Raw genomic sequence first — 18,021 nt, 5'->3', positions numbered from 1 at the left:
TTTTTAACTCTGGCGAACTCTAGAGTTCCCTGTTCAAAATATCTTGGCAAACTGCCACAGTGTTGTAGCAAACAAAATAAATGATCTTGCTTCAAACCTCTATTGCTTACCTTGATGTTAATTTGTAAGGTCTTAGTTAACTTACTTATGAGAGGGGCATTAGTGAGTAATTTTTCATGGAGTGTTATATTTTAGGAATATGGAACAGCTTTCCCCAAAGCCTGCGTAGTGACAGGGCTACAAACAGGTAAAATTAATTAATTAAAAAGTGCCACCTTATTATTTTTAAGAAAGCACTTCACTGGACTGCCACCAGTTAAATGAGGACAGATGCAACTCTGACACCGGGTTTCATAACGGCCCCTCGGTTTCGGTCAGGGTCAGATAAGCCATCTTTGTCCTCCCGACCCGTTTGTCTTGTAACAATCCTTCCTTATGACCAGAGTCAACATGCCCTTTCTCCGAAGATGGCAATGAACCTATGCTAACCTTTCTTGAGCTAGGATGCTCTCTAACTGGGTTTTTGGAGAGTGCATTTTTTCAGGTTAGCACAAAGTCACATGACAATTAGATCATGCTCCCTTTCTCTGCATCAATATAACATCCCTTCTCCTTCCCAAAAGAGGCCTGGCCCAGGTGAAACTACAGAGGTCACGCATTTGGCTAACATCAAAGTCAGGCCTAGAATTAGTCCAAGACACATAGATCATGCCCATGGTGTAGACGTAATCTGGGCCACTACTCAAGCAATGCTGTGGTTTATTAAATTTAGTACATTTTCCCTCCCCGTCTCCCCCACACACCTGCATTTTAACAATGTTACTTGAGGTTATCATCTTGTAGCATTATAAACTGTTACTTTGTATCCCTCATAATACTTAGTTTCAATTTGAGGGAAGCCAGTTGACACTTAATATACTTAATATTCAATACTTCTTGATTTATTAATGACTTTAAAAAATTTTATTTATTATTTTTAGAGGGGAAGGGAAGGAGAGAGGGAGAGAAATATCAATGTATGGTTGCCTCTCATGTGTTCCCTGCTGGGAACTGGCCTGCAACCCAGGCATGTGCCCTGACTGGGAATCGAACCCCAAGCGCTGTTAGTTCGCAGGCCGGCGCTCAATCCACTGAGCTACACCAGCCAGGGCTATTAGAGACTTTTGAGGAACTACAGACGAGGAAAGAAACTCACAAAGAAAATAACTGGAAGTGGCCAAAGAGATTTAGCTGAGTGGAGAGGCAGTTCATACAAAACAGTTAATACAAATCACCTGTTTTCTCACAATTAATGGTTCAGGTCTTGTCAACGACCACACTAGATGATGAAGGCACCACCCGCCAAACACTTTTGTGTATTCACCTGATGGTTGCTGGATTTCTGCTGCTTTTTTCCCCCCTCAAAATTTTCCTTTAATTTATGGAATATCTCTCTTATTTTAACTAATTTAAAAATGAAAATGAAAAGTGCATTTTTAAAAGAAATTTCTCCAGATTAATCTTTATCATAAATTCATTATATAAATTTAAAGAAGTTAATCAATTAACCTCTGTGAGTTCCAGGTTTAGTGAGATGAATTATTTCGTTTTTCTAACTGGTTGTCTTGGCATAATGTAGACAGTGTCAGACACGTAGCAGCGGCTCAATAAATATATTTTGAAAAACTACATCAACAATTGTACTTTCTCTGAAAACAAACAAAAAAAGACAGAAGGGAAGAAATAGAAATAAATTCAAAGTATACTATATTAAAGGAACCTGGATTTTCTGAAAAGTATTGAAGTGATACATTTTTTAAAAAGATTTTAGTCCTAGCTGGTGTAGCTCAGTGGATTGAATGTGAGCCTTCGAACCAGACAATCGCGGTTCGATTCCCAGTCAGGGCACATGCCTGGGTTGCAGGCCAGTTCCCAGGAGGGGACACATGAGAGGCAACCATACATTGATATTTCTCTCCCTCTCTCCTTCCCTTCCCCTCTAAAGATGAATAAATTTTAAAAAGCTTTTAATTGTTTATTCTTAGAGAGAGGGGAAAGGGAAGGAGGGAAAGAGGAGAGGAACATCAATGCAAGAGAGAAACCTCGATCGGCTGCCTCCCCCACTTGTCCTGACCGGGAACTCAACCGGCAACCCAGTCAGGTGCCGTACACCAGAATCAAACCAGTGACCCTTTGCTTTTGAGAGATGACACATAACCCACTGAGCCCCATGGGGCGAGGGCAGTGATTCATTTTTACAATGTCATTGAGTTCACATATGAATCAATATAATAAACAATAGAGTTATTACAAAACCAGAACGGGTATACTGGTACTTACATTCTCTGACAAATTTCTAGGTAATAGGGCATTGGGCATATAGAAAATGCTATAGAAATGTCTTATGGTTGTTATTACAGTACTTACCAAAGTATAAATCCACTTGGATGGAACCTAACCTCCCCAAAACCATCACTGCGGCATAAAGGGAAAGAAGGTGGGCACTTGGCTAATATTTGCAATTTCTTTTCTGAGGTTGCTCACCTAAGTGTGCAGAGGCAGAAACACTGGGCCTTCAGGACACTAACTACAAAGGCCTCGGGAAGAAGGGAGAGGCAGGCTAGCCCGTAGGCACCTTAAGGAAAAGGACTCTACCTGTCTTGCTTCCATCACTCTCTACTGACACTGGGGGAAAGTGTCCTGAGGGTTAGGGGAGACAAAGAGGGAGTGTGTCCTCTACAGAGAATTTAAACACCAATTAAACCAACTCAGTGGACCTGTGTTTTGTTATCACCGTGGGCTGGCTGGCAAGGCTTAACAATGTCAGTGATGCACTCTCTTCAAGTCTAAGGCAGACAGGCCTCACCCACTGCCCAGCCCCACCCCCTGGACACCATTCCATAGACACTGTCCCCAGAACCTCAGACAAAGCCTGGCATATAACAGGTACAACTTACCGAGAAAGGTGCTAATGTGAGAAATGAGAATATAGGACTCCTTCTCCCCTACAATTCCTTTGTCTTTTCCTATTTTTTTAAAACATGAAAACCATAACATACAGCTTCCATAGTACTTTGTATATCTCTGGCCCTTATTTAAATCCTAGGCAAAATTTTAGGTTTCACAGCTCAAGGGGGAAAATGTCCTTTCCCTGAGGATAGGGCTGGCTCATGGGATACGTGGGGAGTTCTGAAAGGCCTGAGATGATGGCCCCTGACAAGAGAAGTTGGAAGAGTTGAGGCTTCTTTCAGCATCGTGGTGCATGAGGTATAGGGTGGTGACCAGATCGACTTTTTTACACCCAAAGCACAAAGGACTCTGTATAACAGAGCTTCTATATCAGGGTGACTTCCTGGCACCAAGAAGGGCTGAGCCCTATAAACAGGTTCCAGAAGTCTTAATTAGCGGGAGGATGGGGAAGGGTGTTGTACCCTGAGTTCAGTCCTCAGGGACTACTACACACTTTCCGGAGCATTAGTGTCACCTGAGTGCTGCTTACACTGTAGAGGAAGGGGACTCATGTGGACCAAAGTCAAAGGGGGACTTTGAGGGTAATGGGGTGTCAAAGAGGGTTGACTGATTGCAACCAATGGACCACTCTGGTGGGGAATGTCACTAGTGGGGGAAAACCTCTGTACTTCCCATTCCATTTTGCTGTGAACCTAAACTGCTCTAAAATATAGTCTCAAAAAAAAAAAAAAGCCAGTTGGGGAAAGAGGCAAAGCTGTCGCTAGAGCATCAGACAGTTCATTCCATCTGCATGGTGGTTTAAGAGCTACAGAGTGGTGTTTTTCTCTTATGATCCTGAGAGACTGCATGGACGGGTGTGTTATTTCCATTTTTCAAGATGAGGAACCCAAAGCTCAGAAATAAAGCGACTTGTCCTTGTATGGGGAACAAATGGCCATCAAGCCAGGTCTTCAAACAAATGTTCTGACTCTAAGCCCAATGACCGAGGCACCCTCCACCTGTGCTTCTCAGGGGTCACACGCTTTTAGAGAAAGGAAAAATCTTGTTTCTGTCCTCAGTTAGACATTCAAACTCGGGAAGGCCTGAGATGATGAACCCTAGTGAGGGAAGGCTGAGTCTTCTTCGCGCACATGGCGGTGCGTTCCGGGCTGGGTGGGGGCCAAACCCAGTGACCATTTCCCCAACTATCAATGTAATTAAGAGGGTATTAGGAGAAAGAAATGCAAATGCAATCACAACAGAAAGGAAAAATCACCCAAACTATAAAATGATCCAAACGATACTACACTATAAAGATATGTCCTTTGAAAAACTCCATACAAGTGAAAGAAGTATTCAGAAATTATCAATATGAATGTGCCCGTGCTTGTAGTGGAGAGGAATTGAAAGTCTCCAGATCATTCCTAGAAGATGACACAAATTCCCGATTTCTCAGGATTGGTGAGATTCAAAAAGAAATCACTGGGGGAACCAGCTGCAAAAATAACGCCCCAGCCAACAACATCCATGTGCCTGAGTCTGAGCCTGAGGACCCAGGCTCACTGGCCCAAAAGACAGTGAGTTTGTGTATCTCAATTTATATTTGTTAAGAGTAATAACCCATACTTACTGAGAATGTATTTTATGCCAGGCTTTGTTCTAAGTGTTTTGTACTTCGCTTAGTTTTTAATGAACAAAAATTAAATTTGTTTTGCAATATTGTAGTGTCCTTTGAAGTAGCCAGCAAGTGCCCATGGTGCCAGACTTGGGGGCCTGCCACTCTGGTTCTCCAGCCTGGTGCCAGCTTCACAGAGGAGGAGCGAGGTGAGGGCCTGACAGTCAGCCTGCGAATTAAAGCCCGGCCATTGTGGACCCACTGAGGAGTGTACACATTCCCTCTAAAAACAATAATGTAGCATGAAGCAGCTCTCCAAATAAATTAAGGCTTTTTTTTTTTTTTTTGCCTTAGAGGCAGAAATGAGCTAGAGTTTATATCTAAGACCAACCTCTTAATATTTCAAAAATATAATTTCTAAGGAGCTCTCTCCATCATACAATTCTCTAATGCTATGCTTCTTCAATGTCACCAGTAATTTTAGAAAACAAGAGACAGACAGGTACGCTGAAACCACCAACATTCATTCTTCAACAGCACCCACCAGAGACGCAGGAACAAGGCATTTCTAGGGTTTGGGAGGTGACCTGAGCCCTATCCTGGACACACACAGCAGCTCCTTTCTAGGTTAGATAAAAATGCAGGGAAAGTATTCCTCCGTAATATCCTTTGTGATACTCCCCTTAGCAATTTTTTTTTCTTTTATCTGCTGGTAAACCTCTGGTATCTCATTCAAATAAGCTAGAATCTTTTCTGAAGCAGCAATAAATGTCAACGGGCAAATACCTGGTGAGGTAACAATATCTGCTGTCTGCAACGAGCTGCAGACTCCTGCCTCGGAGCAGAGGTTTGATCCTGGGGGTTGTTGTGGGGGCGCATGCAGAATGGTGACTTCTTAGGTGAGGTTTAGGGGAAGAGGCAGAATAAGGGTCCAACATAAAGACAAACATGTGACTGCTCCAGTAACTGATCTGTCCCTGCAAGGCTCCGGCCTCAGGGACCCCCAGTGATCAGAGACTGCACTCGGGAAGCATTGAAGATTATCGGCACAGGGCCTCTGGTTAACAGGAAGGGGGAGAAGGTGGATGGTGTTTATCCTGCTCTGAAAATTTATTCTGTTTATTCCGACAGAAATGTAATATCATGGTCATGGGCTCAGTCAAGTTCTCTGCCCACTGGTCATCTTGAGCCACCTCGTCAACGGGTCAGGGCCTTCTGAATCACAGCCATACTCTGCAGAGCGAGTCCCCGGCCGACTGGATAGTCACTCCTACTTCCCACGAGCACCTCCCACATCTTTTTTTAAATATATTTTATTGATTATGCCATTACAGTTGTCCCATTCCCCCCTCCTTACTTCCCACATCTTGATGAAACAATTCTCCATCAAAAATACCCCAACACGGTGATTTCTATCCTTACAAAATGTAATTTAAATGGGACTGTAGAGTGCTAAAAGGCACCCAAAGCCCCGATGCACTAAAATTTTCTATCAAGCAGAGCCACCTAGTGGTAGAATGGAATGTTTCTTAAATTTCTCACTTAACTTGTCTCCTTTAACAGTCCCATCCTGGTAGGGTTTCCTCCCTCCCTCCCTCTCTTCCTTTTCTGTATATTCATTACTCATTCTTACTCACAGCTACCCTCTTTGAGACCACCACCTTCATGTATTTTTCTTACTGAACATCTACTCATCCGACATAAACAAGCCAACAGTTCATCATGATCAGCAAGTTTGTGACGCAAACAGGAGCCAACTGAACAGCCTGTGTCTCTTTAAAAGGGCAAGAAAATATCAATACTAAATTATTTCTAAAAATAAAGAGTAACTATTTTCTTTGCACCTTTCTAGTTTCCCTAACTCACAGTTCCTTTTCTCCACACCCAGTAAAATGTCGTGTCAAATTTACAGGCACAGAGGTGAGCGAAACGCCCTACTGTGGTCTCCAATCCCCTCCTCCCACACACAGAGAATCTATAGGAGAGATGAGAAGTACCTTGGGCTGTGGTTTGATTCCTTTTCTTCTTGCAAAGTAGGTAAACATTCACTGTCGGCTAGGACAGAACAAAAGCAAACACATGGTGAGTCCCTGAAATTCTATTTTCTGCCCATGAGACTCAGACAGGCAAACATCCCATTCCCCGCCCCCCACCCCCCCCCCACCCCCAGTCTGTGTGGCTCTGTGTGCAGACTGGCCTCCCCAGGGAGACCCAGAGGNCCCCCCACCCCCCCCCCCCCCCCAGTCTGTGAGGCTCTGTGTGCAGACTGGCCTCCCCAGGGAGACCCAGAGGGTCAGAGGCGAGTGGAGGCAAGGCTCTGGATGCGGAAAAGGCACAGGCAGGAGACTCCAGTGTGCTTCTGGGCCTGGCGGAAAGGGCCCCTTCCTCGCGGTTTGGTCATTTCGGCCCCAAAGAGCCCTCTGGGGCACCAAAAGCTGGGCTCCGCAGGATTCCGGACCAACGCTGGCCTGAAGTGGCCTCCCCTGGGGTCCCGATGTGCCCCCGATGTGCCGCAGGACGGCTTCCATAGGGAGGCACGATCAAACAGAAGCGGGTGGGGTGGGGAGCAGCTACCCTTGGAGAAGTCTGAGTTCTCCCCTCTCACACCGCGGCGTTTTTTAGGGGACAGAAAGAGCCACGGGGTCTGCCACCTACGTGTCCAAATAATTCTGCTTCAGTGTCAAACAGAAAGCGTTTCCCCCATTTTAAGACTTAGTGAGGGTAACAGGATCATCATGATTTTGTATTAAAACGACCCCAGGAACGAAAGGAAATACACCAAGATTTTAAGAGAGGTCATCTTTGGGTGGGGGACTTCTTTTCTCCCTGCTTTCTGTTTGAATTTCACTAATTCAAACCTAATTCTACTGTGTACGTACGTTACTTTAATGAATGAATACAACAAAATGAACGTACTTGAAGGGTTATCTCGGTGACCCAATTCTTCACTCACGTGCTGCCCAGGGCCACCCTGCCCTCAGTGTTGGGTGAGGAAAAACTGCTCCCAACTGTGCACTTGGTTGGGTGGTGCCAATCTTTTGGGAAACTCATCCTGACAGGCCTCTGCTACAATCGTTCTGATAAGAAGTCTTTGGACTAGAGAAGTGCCATTGAGGACTGCTGAATCCGACAGACCCGCGGGGGATTTTTTAAGGTACATGTTAAAAACACAAATGATGCAGCAGGATGAATAGTGGATGGTATTAAGTTAATCCACTGATTTAAAATAATGTTTTGATTCTAAGAGAAATTTGAAAAAGGAAAAAAAAAACATCTGTCATTACTTGTAAGTCCAAATATGAATTAAATAAAAGGTGAGGATCACATGCTACAGCTACTGCCAGGTACTAGTTGGGAATGAAGCTGCTTGGGGACGTTTCTACTACTGGCCACATCAGTACTGAAGGCCCGATCTCCCCACAGTGGTGCACACGGTCTAGGTTTGCATGGGGCGATGCAGCAGCCGCTACCCACCAGTGGCCGCTGAGCACGCAAAATGTGGCTAAAGTGACCGAGAAAAGACATATTTTTTAAAATATTTTATTTATTTGTCTTTAGAGGGGAAGGGAAGGAGGGAGGAAGAGAAACATCAATGTATGGTTGCTTCTCATGCTCCCCTACTGGGAACTGGCCCCTGCGGGGAACTGGCCTGCAACCCAGGCATGTGCCCTGACTGGGAATTGAACTGTGATCGCCTGGTTCACAGGCCCACGCTCAATCCACTGAGCTACACCAGCCAGGGCAAAAAGACATATTTTAAATTTTACTTTTAAAAATTTAATTTGAAAAAATAAAAAATAAAAAAAATTTAATTTGAAGAGCCACAAATGGCCAGTGTCTATGGTCATGGGCAGCACCCCTTTCGTCACTATAGCTGATAAAGTTGGTAACCGCACGCAGGTTAAAGTCATAGATCTCTAAATATAAACTGATGCCAGGTGCTAACTTTTTCCGGCATGCTCAGATTTCCTTCATGGAGAAAAGACCACCTTCTTCTTGAAAAAGGCCATCCAAAAAACTTGCACACAAATGCAAACGAGCGGTCACGGCGCAATAATGGAACTGAATATTCAAAATGGTCAGACCCAAGCGTGTCGTCTGTAGGTGCCAGACCTAGCGTGGACTGGGCCTCCACTGTCCCACTCCAGGGTTGAGGGGGCTTTTATGAAGCTGTCACAGCCTTCTCTTGCTACAGAGGACAGAAAAACCAAGGGCCCCACGTACCATTTCTGTTCATGTTGTTCATCCATTTATCAAGTTCTTCCACTTCTATCTCCATAACAGAGGGTGTGTCTTCCTCAAAAATTGGGCTAGAAAGAGAGCAAAAAGCTTGTTGAAAGAAAAAAAAAATGTGTGGTGTGCTGAATTTCTGTGGGGGGCACCTGAAATGTCGACTGTGAGGAAGACAGACTCGATTCAGGGCCTTACACTCCAGGCTAGACTCAGCATGTGCTCTATGCAGTGTACCAAACTCTAACAGGAAGAAAAAAAGAAAAAACAACCTTCACCATCACTGATCCGAAAACGGAGGGTGCACAACCCAGGGCGTGGGCTGAAAGGGAAGCCAGGAGCCTCTGCCCCTCTGAAGGCACACAGTCGGGCACACGGGCTTCCACCACAGCGGGGCTGCTCTTGGGAGTTGCCACACTTAGCAACTTCACCTTGCTTAATTTCACTTCCCTTTCTTCGGGGTTTTTGAACAGTGACCCCAAGTCAAGAAGCCACAGTCAACAGACTCCTTGCATCACCTCCCCCCTTCAATTCCCACACTTGGCTGTTTCGGAGAAAGGGAGAAGTTGCTTTCACAGATCCACTGCCCTCGCTTGCCAGGGTTTAGAGGGTTGGAGGGCCCAGTTAGGGGAAAGGCGTCCCCAGTTAGTGGAGGTGGGGCTAGGGAGGAGGATCGCCAGCTCCAAAGAGCTGTGAAGGTGTTACACCCTGCAGAGGAAGTGAGCAAAGTGCCTGAGTAAGGCTGCTGGGGGTGGGGGGGAGTGGGCAGGAAGAGGAGTGGGCGTCGCTCTAGAACACTCATCCTGTTGAATCATCTATTTCCCTCTCTCTCCCCCTCCCTTCTCTTGGACCTTTCTTCCTCTCCTCTATCTTTCTTCTACCAGGGCTCGTCTCCCTTAATACCAACCCAAGTAGCTTCCCTGCTGATAAAAGTTTTCATCCAAACAAATGGACTGATGTCTTTGAAAAACACCCAGGGTCAGAATATTTCACTACTATGCATTTGGAATTGGCAGCAGCAGTCAGAAAAAGATTCTTTTCCGAACACGGGACCCAGTCCTCAGCCTGGCTCCCCTTCTGGACTGAGGTTTGAGGACAGGGACATCCTTCCTAGGGCTGTTGGGCCACTGGGGGGCTGTCTCCTGGGGCCCGGGAAGCAAGGGGTCCCCACCAGGAACAAAAATTCTCGAAAAGGCAGATGCCCCTCTAATCTGCTCCTCTCCCTTACATCCTCATCCCCACTGAGCTGCACTGGAGGGAGTGGGGCTACTTACAGTTTCAAGCTGTTGCTTCCCAGTTCATCTAAAAGAGAATAAATAAAAAGGCCGTGTTAGCTTTGTCTGTCTGTAACAACTTTTTAGTTCAACAACAGCTGAAATCTGCTTTACAAAGAGAACAAAATGGCATTAAGTAAATCGCGTTTTTGAAGAAGCAACAATCAACCTCCAAGTAGAACATGTGCCGACTGCCATATTGCAGTGTGGCCCCAACCCACGTGAGATCTGCTTTCTCTTAGATAAGAAGGCGCTCTGAGAGCACTCACTTCAGATCAGATGTTCGTCCCTGTTCGTTTATTTTCTCCACACGAAGAGAAAAGCAGTGTGGAGGGGAAGAAGAAAAGGGTCTCATAAGAGGGCTTGCTCCGTGGCCCCGAGCTCCTGCTTTGCATCTCTTTGTGACACACCAGACCGAAGGCTGTGTGACCGTCCCTGTGTCCCAGAGCAGGCCATGGGCACTCCATCGGAGCTCCCCTGGATCTCTCCTCACACCTGCTCTTTGCACAGCTGGATCCCTCACTTCTGTTCTCACACACTTTCCTCAGGGAGCCTGCCCCTCAACTCCTCTCTTTGAAGGGGGGCCCATCTTTGCTGTTGCTCCCAGCTTAACACCTTGCTTGCTGCCTTCACAGCATTTGCCACCATTTGTCATTGACTGATTCATCTGTTTAACTCTCTTCATCTGTCTCTTCCAATAGACCACAGCTCCAAAGGGCAGGAATCACGTCTGACTTTTTGACACAGCACCCCTCACCTCCCCCCACCTAGCACAGTACCTGGTAAACACACAGTATATCTTTCCTGAATAAACTAACAGACTTAATATGGATTGTCCAGCACCTGGGTTACATTCATGGCCAGTGTTCTGGACTTGGTGTTATTGTAATAGTGAAACCTCCAACGAGCCTGCTTTCCCCTGCTATTCTCTGAGGTAAGAGTCAGATAACAGCCCTGGCTGGTGTGGCTTAGTGGATTGAGCACAGGCCTGTGAAGCAGGGGGGTCGCTGGTTCGATTCCCGGTGGGGGCACATGCCTGGGTTGTGGGCCGGGTCCCCAGTGGGGGACACATGAGAGGCAACCACACATTGATGTTTCTCTCCCTCTCTTTCTCCTTCCCTTCCCCTCTCTCTAAACATAAATAAATAGAACATTTTTTTAAAAAAGAGTCAGATAACAGTTGGCAAAATGGCTCTAAGGCAGATCAGACTCCAAATGAACATGTGGCAAGAATTAGAGGCCGATGTCCCCACTCAGGCTCCGTTGTGTTTGGCAAGGGGATCAATGCACCCGGAGAAATGAGGCAACGGTGTCGAGCAAGTGGAGAGAGCAGAGGCCTGCTGCACCCTGTGTGATGTGAAAACCGTCAAGAAGCAAGCCACTCTGTACGGGTCCACCAAACAGGTTGATGTTCCCAGTCCTTGGCAATCAGAGACCTCATTTTGCCTGGCCTGCAGAAAGGCGAGGTCCCCAGCAAGGGGACTTAACCAGCAGGCACCTGGAGCCGGAGCTGCTGTAATTTCCTGTGGGTTGGCAAGCTTGAACGGCACTGCTAATCCAGGGAAGCTGGGCACAGGTGTAAACCTCATGCCACCACTGCTTACCTTCCTGGGGCTGTAGGTTTTGACCCCCCCCTGCCCCTCCCCCGCCTCTACTCACCAGGGGAATCCGAAGGTTTTTGCAGAGGTCTGACTCCTCAAAACTTTGGGGAAAGAGGAGTGTGTACATCTTATATTTTATACACATTTTTCATCTAAAAGTGACATGCTATTTCCTTAAGGGATTTTAATACAAATAAAGCCCCTGTACAAACTGAACTTCCCCTACAGGTGACCCATAAAAATCCCCCTGGGTTGTCATTCCTCCTCTTCCCTCTCCGCTTTCCCAGTTCAATAACCGCCTGCTAATTTCTCAGGGAGCAAGTGTTCCCACAGCCCCACTGTCTGGGGCATCGAATTTTCTTTCTAATCTGAACACCTGCAGGCTTCGCAGCCAGCAAAAGCCCCACCTGCAGGTGATGGAAAAGTTTAAAACCCCATTACCAAAGTGCTCCAGATGCATCAAATTGGACGCTCGTGTTATCAGTATTCAAACAGAGCAGAAAGCCTTCTGTGGCCTCATCTCCCCTGCTCCTGGACCATTACCCCTGCCCCGGCCGCCATGGCAACGGGAAAACACTTGGGAGAGTGCCCTGCCGCAGAGCATTAGACCAGGAGGTAGACCAATTACTGCCGGTCCCCAGCAGTCAGGCCCTGCCCGCTCCACTCCACCTGGCCTAGGTCTCTTCATTAACAGCCACCTACTCCCTGGCAACCAGGAGGCAAATGCAGCTTTTACGCAGCCCCTCACCTACACTCGCTTCCATTTCCCCTCTCACAGCTCTGCCATTTCTCAAGCTTCTCCCCACTTTGTCCTCCCCTTTCAGTTCCTCCATTACACCCCCTTGGCCCTGCAATGCCCCCCTCCCAGCTGCTCTGTGCACTGGCTGGTGGGATTGCTGGGGGGCTGGGTGGGGGCGGGGGTCCAGCAGGAGCCTGGCTTGTTTCCATGCTGAACAGTGAGCAGGGAGACAGTCTCTGTCGGGAAATGTCCTGAGCAGAGTCAGGCGTCATTTAGCCACGGCCTGTGTGATGTGATGGTTTCCCGCCAGCTGTCTCCGCAGCTCTTTCAGAGAGAAACAGCACCCCAAGACCCGTAATAAATGTTAAATAATGACAACTGCACATCTACTGCCTAGGGGTGTAGGAAGAATGATAATAGAACATCGAGTCACTCACTATACAGTGCTTCGCTTTTCTAGGACTTGAACCAGCCAGGCCCAGAGAAAAAACTAATTCCCAAATGGATGAAGTGTTCTTCCTAAAAACGTGGGCCAACTCCTCCCCAGCTGTCCAGTTTAAAGACTTTTTCCTGGTGTAGAAGAATGTACCAGACTCTATTCACGTGCGGAATGAAACCATATCTAGGTACCCCCGATTCTGAGAGGACATCATCTGTGCTCTCCCCCAAAATGGTTCTTGGGGAATTTTCCCAGCAAAATGCTGACCCACAATGGCAGTTTTGTTTTTCCTGAGGGGTGGGGGACAGGGGATGTACTTAAATCAGACCTTGTTAATTTAAATATTCTCCTTCATTGACTTGCTTATAACATTAAATACAAATGGGTGGACTTCAGTGGGCCATGGTCATTAACCCTTTAGCATTTGCCTTGTCTAAAGAGGTATGAAAATGCTAAGCAGTTAGCCACCTGTGGCTATACTGAAGAAGCAGACAGTAAAAGAAAATCCTCAAATACTTTCTTGACCCAAAACTTTTGTGATAAGCAACTGCTCTGAAGTTCTAAGTCTCCTACACTGTGCTTGCTTCAAAGGGAGGCGTACTTAAACTAAAAAGAGTGTACCTAATACCTGGCTGGCGTAGCTCAGTGGATTGAGCGCGGGCCTGCAAACCAGACGATCGGGGTTCGATTCCCAGTCAGGGCACATCCCTGGGTTGCAGGCTGATTCCTTGCAGGCTAACTACCAGCAGGGGATGCACAAAAGGCAACCATACATTGATGTTTCTCTCCCTCTCTCCTTCCCCTCTAAAGATAGATAGATAAATAAATAAAATCTTTAAAAAAAAAAGAGTGTGCCTATTTATAGTAAGGATATGTGAAAATTTGTTTTTAATCTCTGAGAACAGGTGTTCTTTAACATAGGTTCTAACATTGTTTACTCGACAATTTACTCGACAAACACTTTCTGAGCAGCTAATCTATGTGTGGGGCTAGGCACGATGTTAGATAATAAGTTAGATAATAATAATAAGTTAACACAGTATGTCAGGGATTGTTTGTTCTTCAGTGATTTCCATAGATGAATTCATTTCATTCTCATAACAATTCCAGGACGGAGGTTTGGAATTTTCCCGAACTGCAGATGCGGAGGCCGACAGAGAGCTCACAGAACTAGCAAGTGCAAAAACCAAGGAGGCAGTGCAGTTCCAGAGTCTGCCCGCACAGCCTCCGTGCCTCACTGTTAAACAAAACAAATAAGACATGGTCTTGCTTCTCTCAGACCTTAGAGAGAGCATAGCCTAGTAAGAAAGAAAGACCAAAAAAAAAAAAAGCCACGTGGACAGCTTATGCCCGTATCACTGCTGTGCACACACCGGCAAGCGTGGCCACAGCCTCCGAAAGCATACAAGAGGTGGCAATTATTTTTGGCCGAAGAGTGGTACTCAAGGCTTCATAAAATCTTTAGAACTGGGCATCGCAGTGTGGGGCTGCCGTCTGCCGAGCAGAGAAGAAGGCGATCCCACACAGAAGAGAAACGGCGTCAGCTGGGCGCGGAGGCACAGGAAGGCACAGGCCGGCCGAGAACAGCAAACGCTCCGCGTGTGGCGGCTGCCGTACCGGGTGCATGTGCAGGGCAGGTCTGAGGGTGGGCCGCCTCTCCCTTGGGACCGCTTCTGAACTTTGAGATTCTCATGATGAGGTTCCATGAAAAATCCCTTTCTGGATTCAGAGCCTAAGAGCAGGACTGTCCAACTGAACACCCCCAAGTTCCTCCCAACCCCATGACCCTGTCCATAGGTCAGACCAGCTGTGGGCTGATTTATGGTGTGGGCAGGATATTCTCACTTTCGATACTTCGGAAAAATGATGTCCAGGCAGATCCGTTTGCCTTTTGTTTTTCTTTAGCTTACAAAGCAGCTCCCACGTGATCACTGTTACTAGGTCACCCTGAAATTTCAAGCAGTGGACAAAGTGTGTTTCCCACTTCCTTGGAGTCTCTTGTGTCAGCCCCTGTCATGAAAGGGAACGCACTGCAGTGCTTCTTCGCAGCTCACCTTTGCTTACCCAGGAGAGAATGGAGAACGACCGTATACCAGAGTTCCTGCCGGGAACTCTCCTGGTCTAGGACAGTGAGCAAGGCCTGTAGGCCAAGGGCATGACCTCAAAGACAGAGATGCCCTGTTAACGGGTGGAGGGACATATTCTGAGTTTTGTTGCATGTATGAATATGTATCTTACTGGAGAAATTCTCAACCCTTGAGTGAGTTTTGGAATGACAAAAGGCTTCCACTTAAAAATCTAATTGGAGTCATTTTTCCTGGCACAAGCCCAAAGTACCCGAGTCTTCTTTGGACCTAGAACAATCCTAAAACCTAGTATTCAATGCTCCTAGAGTTGGCACTGAACACTCTCAGAGTAAATCTCTGGTCTAGGGAATTCTCTATGAGATTTGTTTTTTATGAGATTAATGATAGTAACCTTTACCAGTTAAGACTTTACTTATGAAATCTAGCATCGCTTGAATGGGGATAAGAACGCTACTTTACCCAGGCCTTTTCAAGATCAAACTGGGATGTGGCATGGGAAGGAAACAACATCTGTGACAGAAATAGAGGTGGCAGAATCCTCTTCTGTGGAATGACCCCAAGGTCTCCGCCCTCCCATCCCTGACCCTAGTCTGTCCTACCCCCAGTGAGACCCACTGCTTCACCAGCCTCACTCTCTCCTCCAATGGCAGAGACATGCTACACTGACCTATATTGGTCAAGGTCATATGGGGTCCTCATCTGGATTTGGTACAGAGCTGGCAGCTATGTATACTAAATTTCCATTTAGGCTGAAAACATTCTCTTTTTTAAAAAGAAAGAAATGTGGCATTTTTAAACTCTGAAAAATTTCACTGAAATTTGTCATTCATGACCTACTATTTTACTTGGTCCTTGTGGCTTAACTTAAAACCTCTCAGTTCCTTTTCCTACCCCACCCCCAGCTCCAGGCAGGCATTAGGACAATACTCACACGTCTGGAAAATACTCTGAGATCCTTGGATAGAAGAAGCTTCTGTATAGAAGAAAAAAAGAATTTTGTTTTATTGATTGTTCACTGGCACATGAAGCAATTGTCTGGAATTGGGAACATGCAAAATATTTACCTTGTTTAGTTTTTCTTCGTTTATATCTTATCATAATGAATACCACCGACAAGAGTAGGAGTGCCAATAAAATCAGCGGGATCAACACCATTAATATGAACTCTAGCTGGTGATCATCTTCATCCAGGAAGGTAGAATTCGTACTCTCAATGAATGTTTCTAGGGCCATTGTCGCAGCAATTGTAGTTACAATAGTAGCATCTTTATCTGCACTTCCTGCTTCCTCGGGTATATCTGCTGGTTCATCTGCTGCATCAGAATTCTCTGTGGGGAACACACACAAAATTGAGGTTGCCATGGAGACAAAACTAACATGTCCTGTTTTCAATGATTTTTAAATTTATTCAACACGCATCCAGTGATACACTTGATTCACTATATCGGGTCTTCCAGTTCAGTGGGATTCATAGTATTGATTTAACATAAATGGAGCTCACACTGGGAGTATATCGAACACAGAATCAGAGTCCAAAGATATAAATCTCCCACAAAGGCCGGCAGTTTAGCCTTGACCGGTACTTGAGACACATTTGAGCAAAGGCATTGAGAAGCTTTGCCCTGTCATGGGTGATATGCCAAGACCTCTCCTCTAGGGTATCATGGTTCAATCACATTTCTGAGTAAATCTAAATTTATATCTACTGAAAGGTAAACACTGGCCACACACCACTTTTAGGTGTGAAGCAATGCACTACACCCTGATTTTTAAAAAAAGGTTCCCCTGAGGCCCTGGCTGGTGTAGCTCAGGGGATTGAGCGCGGGCCTGCGACTCAGACGATCACAGTTCGATTCCCAGTCAGGGCACATGCCTGGGTTGCAGGCCAGTTCCCTGCAGGCCAACTCCCAGCAGGGAATGCACGAAAGGCAACCATACATTGATGTTTCTCTCCCTCTCTCCCCTCTAAAGATAAATAAATAAAATCTTTAAAAAAAAAGGTTCCCCTGTCCATGGAAAAAAATTCTTTGAAATTGGGGTGACTGCTTAGATTTCAGGGTCAGGTCTCATGTTCTTCAGGGAAGTAAGTCTGCTTCTGAGATTATCTGGCAGAAATCCTCCAGGATTCTAAGGAAAAATAGAATGGGTATTTCATTTTTAAAGTAAAGCTCTCAAGGGGAATTTAGAGACTAAAGAAACTGTATCAATATTTCCATTTACTCAGTAAGAGGCATCTTTAGAACTTTCCCTGTTTAAAAGACATACGCAAGTTAATTCTTTCTGAAGTTCAGATTGTGTTGGAAAACCATCACAGGACAGGCAAGGACTGTGATTCAAACAATCCTTCCTCACCTGGCCATGCAGAGGTCGTGGTAAAGTGGGCTGAATGTTTTCATCCTATCACAGTATAATGTTTTCTATCACCAGATGGGGCCCACTGAGGAAAACAGAATGGAAGTTTAGGCTACAGAAAGCTTATCAAATGAGATCATTTACGTGAAAGGTCTTTGCAAGGCGACAGGTGCTATGCAAATGGAAAAGCTGGCTGATTTACATGATGCCCTGTTCCCACAGGTTAGGCCACTGGTCACAGGATGTCCACGCTGGTCACTGCACAGCCAATTCAGTGTCTCATCTAGATGTGCAGCTGTGTGACAATGGTGTCCTCTGACTTGACTTATGACAATATTTGCTTGACCACAGTCTAATTATTTTGGTTATACAGATAAACATTTCCGTTTTCTCCAAGACCAGGGGATGCACTTGACAATCACATGGGTAAATGCCGGCCCAAACCGTTAGAATCAATTACAAACTACAGAGTGTAACTGGTGTTTCTTCCTCCCCAGTGTGTACCAAAAGCGGGATTTAATAAAAAATCGACCATGTGTTGACCTCTGCCTTCTGGGTTAAGTGACTTTGCCCTCTATTGATGTCTTTGAAACAACATAAGTCAATACCATATTCACTCATGTTAAAAGCTTTTATATATCACATATTATCCTGGATCAGCAAAGACATTTGTCTAGGAGGACAATGTCCTCATTAAAGTCACCCTGCTTGCAGAACCTACCAGAACCAAACAGCATTCCTTACTGAAAGCCCAGG

General features: G+C 45.9%; 1 protein-coding gene across 1 annotated transcript in view; it reads right to left on the bottom strand.

Annotated features, from left to right (window-relative positions):
• TMEM154 (transmembrane protein 154) overlaps positions 1-18,021 on the bottom strand; it is a 41,435-nt gene that overhangs the window by 7,470 nt on the left and 15,944 nt on the right. The window contains exons 2-6 of the mRNA XM_037058390.1: positions 15,978-16,241; positions 15,845-15,886; positions 10,048-10,075; positions 8,768-8,853; positions 6,541-6,598 (exon numbers count right to left, since the gene is read on the bottom strand). Coding sequence (XP_036914285.1) covers positions 6,541-6,598; positions 8,768-8,853; positions 10,048-10,075; positions 15,845-15,886; positions 15,978-16,241 — 478 coding nt within the window. The remainder of the gene's footprint in view (positions 1-6,540; positions 6,599-8,767; positions 8,854-10,047; positions 10,076-15,844; positions 15,887-15,977; positions 16,242-18,021) is intronic.

This window comes from Sturnira hondurensis, unplaced genomic scaffold, assembly GCF_014824575.4.
Source record: "Sturnira hondurensis isolate 20B ecotype Veracruz unplaced genomic scaffold, ASM1482457v3 Scaffold0010128, whole genome shotgun sequence".
NCBI classification, from domain to species: Eukaryota; Metazoa; Chordata; class Mammalia; order Chiroptera; family Phyllostomidae; genus Sturnira; species Sturnira hondurensis.
The sequence above is the reverse complement of the archived record's forward strand: the minus strand, read 5'-3'. Positions and strand labels throughout refer to the sequence as shown.